This window comes from Diabrotica virgifera, chromosome 1 (assembly GCF_917563875.1).
Source record: "Diabrotica virgifera virgifera chromosome 1, PGI_DIABVI_V3a".
NCBI lineage: Eukaryota > Metazoa > Arthropoda > Insecta > Coleoptera > Chrysomelidae > Diabrotica > Diabrotica virgifera.
Window position 1 is genome coordinate 50,403,531 of NC_065443.1, and position 12,259 is coordinate 50,415,789.

Consider the following 12,259-nt stretch of genomic DNA (forward strand, 5'->3'; position numbering starts at 1 on the left):
AATACGTACATTATTTTATTTCTTAAAACAACTTAATTTTTTTGTCAATTGTCATTTTTGACTTGGGGTCATTTTTGACCCCCATTGGTCATCCGTGTTACAAAAAAGGTTGGTCATCGGAAGGTTAAACACTAATGCTTTTGTTTTTAATGTAATTTTCCTTCTTCTTCTTCTTCCTTCTTGTATGTAGGCTTTAAAGCCTGTTTCTTCTTCAATATTAGCCTCCTAAATTGTTTAAGTTATCGCACCATATTTTTTTTGGTCTGCCAATACTTCTTCGTCCATTTGGTGACTTATCTCGTGCTATTCGTATTATCTTATCCTCTGCCATTCTACTAATGTGTTCCTTCCACTCCTGTTTCCGTTTTGTCACCCATCCATTTATATCTTCTACATTGCATGATATTCTTATGTTTTCGCTTCTCTCCCTATCCAACAGACTTTTCCCTGATATTCGTCGGAGTATTTTCATCTCTGTTGTTTCTAGTAGTCGTCTCGTTTTAGATGTGTCAGGTCTTGTCTCCGCCGTGTATGTCAATATAGGTCTAATTGCTGCTTTATAGATTCTTGCTTTTGTGTCTAATGTTAGGTGTTTGTTCTTCCAGATTGTGTCATTAAGAGATCCCGCCGCTTTACTTGCTTTTAAGCTTTGTTGTCGTACTTACTCTTCAACATCTCCGTTACTGGTTATATCTATTCCCAGATATCTAAACCTTGCTTCCTGCTTTATTATTTTCCCATCAATTTCGATTTTACATCGTAGTGTAAGTAGTATTTTATCTTTCTTCTTTTCGCTTGTCTTAGAGTCCAAGATTCACATCCGTATGTCAGTATTGGAAATATTAAGCAATTGATCAAACTCATTTTGAGTTCGTAAAATGTGAGAATCCTTGAATCTTTCCATATTTTGGCCATCTTTTTTACGGCAACTTTTGTAGATCACATCTACGTTTTATTTCTTCCTGTAGAAGAGGTATTTGTGATCAATAATCCCAGATATAAGTATGAGGCCACAACCTCAAACCGATCAATCGTCGTTATGTATGGATGGTTGTTTGCAGTCTATCCACTATGATGATTTTTGTCTTTGATATGTTTAAATAAAGACCAAATATTTGACGTTCGTTTTCAACTAGTCGTATAAGATCAATTAACTCTTCTTGACTATTTACAAGAAGGGCTGTGTTATCTGCAAAACGTAGGTTCTTTATTTTTCAGCCAGCTATTGAAATGACTTTTTTCTATTCTTCAAGCGTTCTTCTCATAATACGCTCCCCATATTATATGTTAAATAATTGTAAAGGCAGTATACATCACTGTCTGGAACTTTGTTCTGGATGGAATTCGTTTGTGTGGTACGCCTATCTCTTTTAGTATCTGCCATAAGTGTTGCCATTTGACACTGTCGAACGCTTTGCAATAATCAATAAAACAAATGTATAGTAGGATATTATGTTCAGAATGTGTTGTCGAAAACCTCTTGTGGTGTTTCTATTTGTAGGAAAGTTTTCAGTCTCTCATTGATTATATGTAGCATTATTTTACTGGCATGTGAGAAACGGGAGATGGTTTTATACTCTATAGTTGTCGCATTTATGGAAGCTGCCTTTTTTATGTATTGTCGTTATTGTAGATTTTGTCCACTCGTCAGGCCATTGCTTGGAATGCCATATTTTGTTACACATCACGTGAGGCAATTTTATTCCGTTTTTTTCTGTGGCTTTAAGCATTCCTGCTATTATTAGACATGAAACTGCCCTGTAAGAGTTTACTGATCGTCAGTCTTATTTCATTCTTGAGTATATTAGGCTCTTCTTCCTGTTTTTGAGGGGTTTAGTGAACAAATTCCTGGCTTTGATTATTTTTATATAAGTCCTCTGCTATATCTTCTGTTGGTTCACAGGGTTCCTCTTTGGTCTTCAACGGCACGAGTTCTGGCTTTAAAGTGTCTTGTTATGTACCGTATTTTTCTAAATATATATCTCGGCTTACTGTTTTGATCATGGCTCTCAATTTATTTACATATATTGCGATATGCTACTATGCTGACAAATGTAGCAATCCTTAAGAGAGCAAATGCTGCTCGCGAGCTGTTTGATAACATCAAATGTAGAAAGATGGCCTATTTTGGACACGTAGTAAGGGGAGACCGATATAATATTCTTCAACTTATTATGATGGGTAAAATCGAAGGACGCAGGGGAATTGGTAGAATACAGGCCCCTTGGTTGAAGAATATCAGAGAGTGGACAGGAATAAAGAACGAAGAGCAACTATTTAGAATAGCTCGAGACAGAAAAAGTTTTGCCATGTTAACCGCCAACCTCAAGGGGACTTGATAGGGAACATTAAGACGAAGATATTGTGATAGGTTGTTGTTTATCAGCCTTGCATCTTCGTTTAATATCTTTGGATAAACTCATGAATATATGGATAAACTTAAATATGAATAAACACACAAAGTAAAAGAAGTCCTCTATCTTTGCTTAATTGATGACGAAAAAGAAGAAGATGGAAAAGACAATTACGACAATTTATTAATCCGATTCTCCTTTGAACTTCATGGTTTCTGTCAAATCAAAACATTATAAAAATACATTTAAAAAAAATTGTAAAAATTTTAAACTTTATTGAAATAAAGCGTATAAAAGTCAATCATAATTACATAATAAGTCACCTAAATTTAGTATTTATAAGTAGAAGTATCCAAATTCTGTTTGGCCATTTGCTCATCGATCCAACTCCTAAACTTAGCAATATTTACGTAAACACCTGGGGTGCCATTTTCACCACAACCAATTCCCCAAGCTACAATACCAGCCTGGTAAAATTTATCCTCTTCTGTACCAGTACTAAGCACGAAAGGACTTCCTCCATCTCCCTTACAAGTATCTTTACCAGGCTCTCCTCCCGCGCACATAAAACTATTGTGAAGTTCAAAGAACCTACCCAAACGAGTCGTTCTTAGTTTATCTTGGCAAATATTATTTGATACTACCGGTAATTCAATCTTCTTTAGAATAACCTGGTATTTTCCTTTTTTGCCAAACTGATCTTTTCCCCAACCAGTAGCAAACCCAGATCCAGATGGCGCTTGATTTTGTGAAGGTAAACACACTGTGGATATATGTTCAGCGGCACTGACAGGGGATTTTAAAAAGAGAAGAGCTATATCATTGTAGAGGGCTCCAGCGTAGAACTGTGGATGAACAACAATCGATTGCACCTCTCTGTCTTGGAACGGGTAAAGCTCCTTCTCGTGCTGGGTGTCCCACTCTCCAGCTCTAACCTTAAATACTTTATTTTTACCTGCGACACAGTGGGCCGCGGTAAGCGCAACCTGAGGATGGATCAATGAACCACCGCATTGGTACACGTTCAGTTTTAGCGGGTTACCTTCTACCGATTCCTCTCTTAAGATTGCCACCATCCAAGGAAACTCTCCGAATTCAGCTTCTCCATCAGTCGCCCCGGTAATTCTTACTCCAGCTCCTCTTGAGTTTCTATGGCCACATCCAACAGTATTTGTGTTGGGAGTTGGAGTTATGGGTTCATCGACTGTATTTTTCTTATCACAGCATACATCAATATATTGGTTACCACAAGGACCCTCGTTTATTCTGAAAAAGAGAACATATTTGTTATTATTATTAAATATGTATATACATACTCGTACACTCATATTGTAATCAATAATCATGAGGCAAGTAAATCAGTCTTTTATATAAATATACAACTAATCCAGACCTGTTTCTAGGTTCATGGATTTTTACAATTTTCGGTAACCCTGAAATGTATAATTTTTTTACAATTAAATTAAATATAATCAGATAGAATTCAAGTGTATTGCCAACCTATTAACCGGGTTTTCGTTTGAAGGCCTTGTGACATTTCTTACTTTGCTGCCATTTTCATTGTGTTCTTATTAGATCTTTAATTTAATTTATCCTTAGCGTATCACAAACAGGGTTTTTTGATGAAACTATAGGTATTTAGTAATTTTCATTAATTTGGTTTAAATTTTCACATCCTCTTTTCAAATCTTGTAATTCTTAGACAACTAGCAGTTGTTTTTTGCATAGGTTTATTTGGTGTTTTTTGTTTAGAACAAGAAATTGATTGAAAATAATTCTTTTTACTTCAACACAATATCTCTTCTCCTAACCTTATGTTTCTAATAAATCATATGAGTTCTTTACCTTAGGATTTTTACCACTAAGGATTTTTGTGACAATTTTTTCGTTTATACAATCTTTGAACATTACCCATTGTAATGATATTGTTGTATACATGTTATATAACTTCACAATCAGTAGAACTGATGAAATGCAGGAATTCGGCACGAAACGTCTTCTATTAAAAGATTGAAATAGTTTTTTCATTTTTTATTTCTCCTTGACTGATAACCTCAATTATTAGAGTGCGACTTTCTCCTCACTTACTTTCTGTTTGTAAATATTAAACAGTCGTACTCCTTGCTATATACATCCTCTGTATCTGAATTGATATCAATAGGATCTTACATGTTTCAGAATAGGTACCTCTGCATTGACAGTGAACCGGGTAGAAACAAATTCATAAACAGAAAGGTCGAATAATGTCTCTTGAATTTCCCTCTTCAATTGGAACCTATAGCTATAAAAGTACAATCTACTCTGATGGTCATAAACGAAACACGACGGCACTTCTACAGATTTGAAAAGTAAACAATTGATGGATTCGACCATTACTTGATGGAAGTTCATTTTATCTCACAATAAAACACTGAAAACTTTTGTTTTCTATACTTCTACAAAATTTATTATTTACAACTATGTGACTACAGCTGTTTCGGCAGAGTGCCTTGCTCAAGTGATATAATTTACAATGTGTTTGCCTTTTTAAGTCTCTATTTGAAGAGGTTGAGGAGTGGGGAGCTGTTTGTCTCGAGTTGGTCACTCAGAATTATATCTGTATTTTTCAGTTTATTAATTTCCATAGATTCTAAAAAAGATAGCTTAAGGCCTTTATTTTGGATATTCAACAATAGAAAAACAGACACTTCTACATACGCACTTCACCTTCTAGATCATAATCATTCTTTCAATGAAGAGTTTCAAATTCTGCATATCCAAAATAAAGGCCTTAAGCTATCTTTTTTAGAATCTATGGAAATTAATAAACTGAAAAATACAGATATAATTCTGAGTGACCAACTCGAGACAAACAGCTCCCCACTCCTCAACCTCTTCAGTTAGAGACTTAAAAAGGCAAACACATTGTAAATTATATCACTTGAGAAAGGCACTCTGCCGAAACAGCTGTAGTTACATAGTTGTAAATAATAAATTTTGTGGAAGTATAGAAAATAAAAGTTTTCAGTGTTTTATTGTGAGATAAAAGTAAACAAGATAAAGAAAAATTGCTTTTTTATGAAACTGATCTTCAGCAAGCGTTGTAGTCGACAACAGGAAAGAACCAATGCCGCTTATATTTAGTATTTTGAAGGGTTGATGATGGTATTCTTAACCAGGTACCATATTTCCTGAGTTAAAACGATAGGAAAATGCGATTTTAGCTGGTTTTCAGAATAGGTACCACATGCTTCAGAATGAATAATTACGACAGGACTAAGCAAAAGGTTGGATTTCTATCAGCCCCAAGAACAAGCTGGCTTCCGCTCAAAATTCGCAACAAACGATTACCTACAAGCAGTAAAATAGACCAGGGCATTTAGCACTAAAAACACCCGAAAAAATAATTTTTTAAATACAGCACCTAGAGACCTGCAGTTTTTTGCATTGCGCTCAGGATGACGCCAGGAAAAATGTCTACTATTCAAAAATGGGTGGAAATGCATAATTGCACTGTAAAGTGCATAAAATGCATCCAAAATTGCATAAATACAAAAATAAAGTCAAAATCAGTATACTAAGGAAAAAAAATTATTATTTGGGGGGTTTTTGGGGTCACTGAATACGATTACGCTATCAGGTCATCTTCTGGAGTTTCAAGGGATTTCGGCACTAAATTGATGCAACTGGACTATTTGGGGGTTTTTAAGGTGGTTAAACACGAATCTGCCATCAGAACAGACCACTGAATCACCTGGTGCCCAAGGTCACGGCAAGGGACGTCATCTTCTGGGGTTTCGAGGGTTTTCGGTATCAAATTGGTGCAAACGGATTACTCGGGGGTTTTGAGGTCGCTAAACACGAATATACCATCAGAATAGACCACCGGATTACCTGGTGCGCAATGTCACTGCAAGGGACGTCATCTTCTGGAGTTTTGGGGGCTTTTCGGTATTAAATTAATGCAAATGGATTAGTTACGGGTTTTTGCGGTCGCTAAACACGAATATGCGATCAGAATTGAACTCCGGAGAACCTGGTACCTAAGATCGCTACTAAGGCACGTAATCTTTTGGAGTTTCGAGTTTTTGCGGCAATAAATTGATGTAAACGGATTACTCACTGGTTTTTTGGGGTCGGTAAACACTAATATGTCATCAAAACTGAGCTCCGGAGTACCTGGTGCCGAGGATCGCTACTAGGATACGTCATCTTCTGGGGTTTCGAAGATTTTCGGCATTTACTTGATGCAAATGGATTACTGGAGGGTTTTTGAGGTTGCTAAACACGAATATGCCATCAGAATCGACACCTTGTGTACCTGGTGCCCAAGGTTACTGCAAGAGACGTCATCTTCTGAAGTTTTGAGGGATTTCGGCATTAAATTGATGAAAATGGATTACTCGGGGTTTTTTAAAGTCGTTAAACATGAACATGCAATCAAAATAGACCATCGTAGCACCTGGTATCCGCGGTCACTGCAAGGGGCGTCATCCTCTGGGCGAGGTTTTTCGGTACTATATTGACGCAAACCGATTACTTATAGGTTTTTGGGGTTGCTGAACACGAATATACGATCAGAAAAGACACCGGACCAGCTGGTACCTAGGGCACGCCATCTTCTTGAGTTTCGAAAGTTTTAGGTACTAAATGAATTCAAACGGATTTCTAATGGCTTCTTGGGGTTGCTGAATACGAATACGCCGTTAGAACACACACTGGAGCACCCGGTGCCCAAGGCACGTTATCTTCTGAAGTTGTGTGAGTTTTCGGTACCAAACTCATACAAACAAATTACTTTTGGGTTTTTGGGGTTGGTGAACACGAGTATGACTTAGGTGAAGGATTCTGGAATATCTAGTGATTACGATAATCAATAATAACGCCAACGCATAATAACATTGTCATAATAGAATATAGTAAATCTATCTGGAAATAAATAAAGAAAAAATATTGTCAGATATAAATAAAGTTTATATAAATTTTATATATACATAAGTAAGAAAATTGAATAGCACATTCAGTCCCTTGCAGTGACCAAGGTCACCAGGTGCCCCATGGGTCTGTTCTAATGGCATATTCGTGTTTGGCGACGTTAAAAACCCCCCGAGTAAATCATTTGCATCCATTTTAAGCCGAGAACCTTCGAAAATCCAGAAGATGACGTCCATTGCAGTGACCTTGAGCACCAGGTGATCCGGTAGTCTCTTATGATGGCATATTCGTGTTTAACGACTCAAAAACCCCCCGAGTAATCCATTTTTATCAATTTATTGCCAAAATCTCTCAAACTCTAGAAGAGGACGCCCCTTGCAGTGAACTTGGGCTCCAGGTGCACAGGGAGTCGGTTTTGATGGCACATTCGTGTTTAACGACCTCAAAAACCCGTAAGTAATCCGTTTGCATCAATTTGATACCGAAAACCCTCGAAACTCCAGAAGATGACGTCCCTTGCAGTGACCTTGGGCACCAGGTGATCAAGAGGTCTGTTCTGATGGCATATTCGTGTTTAACCACCTCAAAAACCCCCTGAATAATCCAGTTGCATCAATTTAGTGCCGAAATCCTTCGAAACTCCAGAAGATGACGTGCCTTAGTAGCGACTCTGGGCACTAGGTACTCCGGAGGTCAATTCTGATGGCATATTCGTATTTAGCGACCCCTAAAACTCGTGAGTAATCCGTTTGCATCGATTTAATGCCGAAAATCATCGAAACTCCAGAGGATGACGGCTCTTGCCATGACCTTGAGCACCAGGTGATCCAGAGGTCAGTTCTGATGGCGTAATCGTATTCAGTGACCCCAAAAATCCACCAGATACTACATTTTGTTCCTTAGTATACTGATTTTGACTTTATTTTTATATTTATGCAATTTTAGATGCATTTTATGCACTTTACAGTGCAGTTATGCATTTCCACCCATTTTTGAATAGTAGACTTTTTTCCTGACGTCATCCTGAACATAATGCAAAAAACTGTAAGTCTCTAGGTGCTGTATTTAAAAAATTATTTATTTTGTGCTAAATGCCCTGGTCTAAAAAACCTTAATAGAAAAATTTATAGAATATAAGAAATTACTGGTACTTCGTAGACTTTTACAAAGCCTTCGACACCTTGGACAGCAGCACCTAGACAGCATTATAACGGCTCTGGACAACAGTAGAATAACTACCGCTTTACAAAATTAGTACAAACATTGTACCAGAATGCTACAATATGTGTAAAACTACATGTCACCACCAGAGAAATACATACCAAGCGAGGTGTGAGACAGGGTGACACTCTCTCACGTAAATTATTTATAACGGTCCTCAAATACGCTTTTAAAATGCGGGAAAATAGAGGAATAAAAATTGATAAAGAAATGCTCCATCATCTGCCTTTTGCCGACGATATAGTACTTATCACCGAAGATCTGGGCGAAACACAACAAATGCTACAAGAAGTAGAAAACGTATGTTCAACAATAGGTCTAAAAATTAACCTCAGTAAGACCAAATTTATGACAAATTTAGTTCCCAGTGAACCCCAAACCATCCAAAATCAAGTGGTCGAGTTGACAGAAAAGTATATTATGTATTTATATATTAGGATAATTTATTTATTATATTATCATGTTCTTGAACCCCTAAGTGGAGCATAGAGCTTCAGGAAAAAGTGCTATCGGGTTCTATTTTGGGCTAAGACCTTCACCTCATTCCAAGACTTTCCTTGACCTCTTATCTCGTCCATGATGGATCTTCTCCAAGTTTGTGCTGGGCAACCTCTTTTTATTTTCCTTGTGGATTCGACTCTGGGGCAGTTTTTGCAATACTGGAACTATCTTTTCGGAGAGTGTGACCGATCCAATCCCACATTCTGGACTTTATTTCATTTTCTACCTTCTTTTGTTGGGTCAGGAGTAACAGATCTTCGTTTCTGATGATGTTTGGCCAGAAAATACGGACAATAATTATTTGTAGACATTTGATAACAAAGACCTGCAATTTGTCTGTAAGGGCTTTTGTCACTTTTGAGGTTTCACATCCATAGAGTAGAACAGACATGACATTTAACTGGAATATTCCAGGTCTGAATATGCTGTAGCTTGTTGAGCTTTTCGTATCCTCATACGAATATCGTCTTTTGTACCTCCATTTTTTGTTATGACACTTCCAAGATACGTATAGTTTTCCACATTTTCAATCTGCATGTTTTCGATAGTAAATAGCATGTTGTTCCTTACATTTATTCATATGGATTTGGTTTTACTAATATTGATTTTCAAACCAAGGATAATCATACCTGTGAATTTCAACGACGAATAACACTTGCTTGGGCAGCGTATGGTTCACTAATAGACATATTTAAGAGCAATATCCCGATAGGTATGAAATGGAAGACATTTGACCAATGCGTTCTGAAAGATCGATTCTCGGCGTTACAAAAAAAAAGACAAAATAAGAAACCAAGATCTGAAGAAAAGAACACGTATTACTGATGTCGTCGAACGCATAACCAAGCTGAAATGGAATTGGCCGGCCACGTAGCGAGACCAAAATACTCAAGATTGACCAGAAAACTAATTGACTGGCGCCCAAGAGAAGACAAACGTAGCAGATGACGACACACGCTGGATGGACGACATTAAACGAATGTCCAAGAAATGGCAACAAGACGCACAGAACCGTGGAGAGTGGCGAAAAATGGGAGATACCTATGTCCAGCACTGGACGGAAGAGGTTGTATGATGATGATGATGATGATGATGATAAAAAAATTACCTAATATCAATAATTCCCTCTCCATTGGTATTGATACTGCCATTATTGCAAAGGTAATACGGTACACAATTGCATTCCCCAATACCTGGAATACCAGTTTCCCCGCCGTGGCTTTCTACGGGTTGTAAGTTGATTCCTGGAGAAGAAGTTACTGGCTTTGTCGCTTCAGTTGTCGGTTTATCCTCTGCTGGTCTGGAGAACACGGAGTTTATTAGAGAATCTAGGTCTTCACCTTGTTGTCCATTTATCGAACAAACTAAACACAAAACGGCTATGCCGACCAAGGGTGATACCATGGTGTAACTGAAAATTATAAACATTTATTAATAAAATGTAATATATTTGTTGTATACAGTATGGTGCAAATGAAAGGAATAAATTCGTTATTTCTTAAACCAGCAACTTTTATTATACAGCGAGCCGTTGAAAGGTACACACGTTATTTTGATAGTCCGTTTAGTTTTGGAATTAGCAGTGGTAAACTATCTGAAATTAAATTTTTAAAAGTAGTGCACATAAGTTAAAGTGTTATCCAGTCTGTTTGGTGAATTTGGCTCCAGAAAAGTGCATCCAGGCCTGTGTGTAGCTAAATTCATCGTATTGCAAGGTCAGCTTTATTTACATTATTTACATTAATTACTATCTATCACTCCCACCATGCCAACTAGTCAAACCTGCGCTAATTGTTTAAAAGCGATCGACGACCGTGAACGTTCGGCCCTACAATGTGATGCCTGCAAAAGAGGAATTCACCTGGCATGTACCGAGCTTCTCCAAGATGATCGCATAACCAGATGTAAGGTGCGAGGCATTAAAATTATTTGTAACAGCTGCTCAAGCAATATTGAAGCGTTTTCAAATTTAAAATCCATTCTTAAGGAATATAATGATGATCTACAATTAAAAATTAGTCAAATAGATGAAAAGATCGCTGAAATTACAACGAAATTCGATGATCTAGAAATTAAATTATCATCTGCTGACCAACATTCGTCACCACAATTTGCTGAAAATATCGCCAATGAAGCCGTCGATCGTATTAATCGTGCCAAAAATGTTATTGTCAGAGGCGTACCAGAATCTACAGGTGATGTTCAAACTAAAAAAGATGAAGACAAAAAATTTTTGGAGGAAATTTTGTCGGCTGTAGAATGTAATGCTACCCCGGTTACTTTCTTTAGAGTAGGCAAAGTTGGTGATAGATTTCCTAGAATGATTAAAATGGTAATGAATAATGAGTATGAAGCTAAGCAAATTCTACGAAATAAAAGGAAACTCTTAGAAAAAACAAAAACAAAAAATGTATCCATTGTTGACGATAAGACACCTATGCAAGTTAACTTTTTAAAAGAATTGCGATCTGAGTTAGAGACTAGAAAAGAAAACGGAGAGCAAAATTTAACAATAAAATACATACGTGGTATACCAAAAATCACTAATTTTCGACAATAATATTATAAAAACCTGCTTTTACGACTGGCTCTGCTTTTATACCAATTTAGCGACATTGCATTCTAAATTTAATGAACTTTTATGTTATATTCAGGATTTAAAACCTAAAATAATATTAATCACCGAGACTTGGCTAACACAAAAAGATTCTGACAATTTATATACTATAGATGGATACTCTCTTTACAGATTTGATCGCAGCAATCGAAGAGGGGGAGGAGTGTGCATATACTTGTCATTAGATATTTCTGAGACTTTTTCTGTTGCTAATCTGGATGTTGTTGTACCTAACATTGAACTTTTATGTTTAAAAATTTCTCTTAATTCACTTGTTATTCACTTGGCGTGCATATATCGTCCGGGTAGTACTGTCCTAGAAGATGACCTAATCTTGATTGAAAAAATGGAACTCCTTTCAAACCTTGAAAACCTTGTCTTATTTGGTGATTTTAATTTTGCCGATATCTCTTGGCCTTTGACTATTGTAAGCAATGAACTAACAAATTCGAAAAACATTTTTACAAATTTTGTTCAAAGTTCTAATCTACACCAATTGATTACCAATCCAACTCGTTTCAGAATAAACAATTTGCCATCAACGTTAGATTTGATTTTTACAAATGATGACCAGTTGCTTACAGAACCGGTGATTCGCACTCCAGTGGGCAATTCTGATCATGTAGTTATCACGACAAACATACAGTTTCTT

General features: G+C 36.8%; 1 protein-coding gene across 1 annotated transcript in view; it reads right to left on the reverse strand.

Annotated features, from left to right (window-relative positions):
- Positions 1 to 2,609: 2,609 nt before the first annotated feature.
- LOC126888144 (phenoloxidase-activating factor 2-like) overlaps positions 2,610 to 12,259 on the reverse strand; it is a 43,469-nt gene continuing 33,819 nt past the window's right edge. The window contains exons 2-3 of the mRNA XM_050656149.1: positions 10,099 to 10,401; positions 2,610 to 3,620 (exon numbers count right to left, since the gene is read on the reverse strand). Coding sequence (XP_050512106.1) covers positions 2,684 to 3,620; positions 10,099 to 10,394 — 1,233 coding nt within the window. The 5' untranslated portion in view covers positions 10,395 to 10,401 and the 3' untranslated portion in view covers positions 2,610 to 2,683. The remainder of the gene's footprint in view (positions 3,621 to 10,098; positions 10,402 to 12,259) is intronic.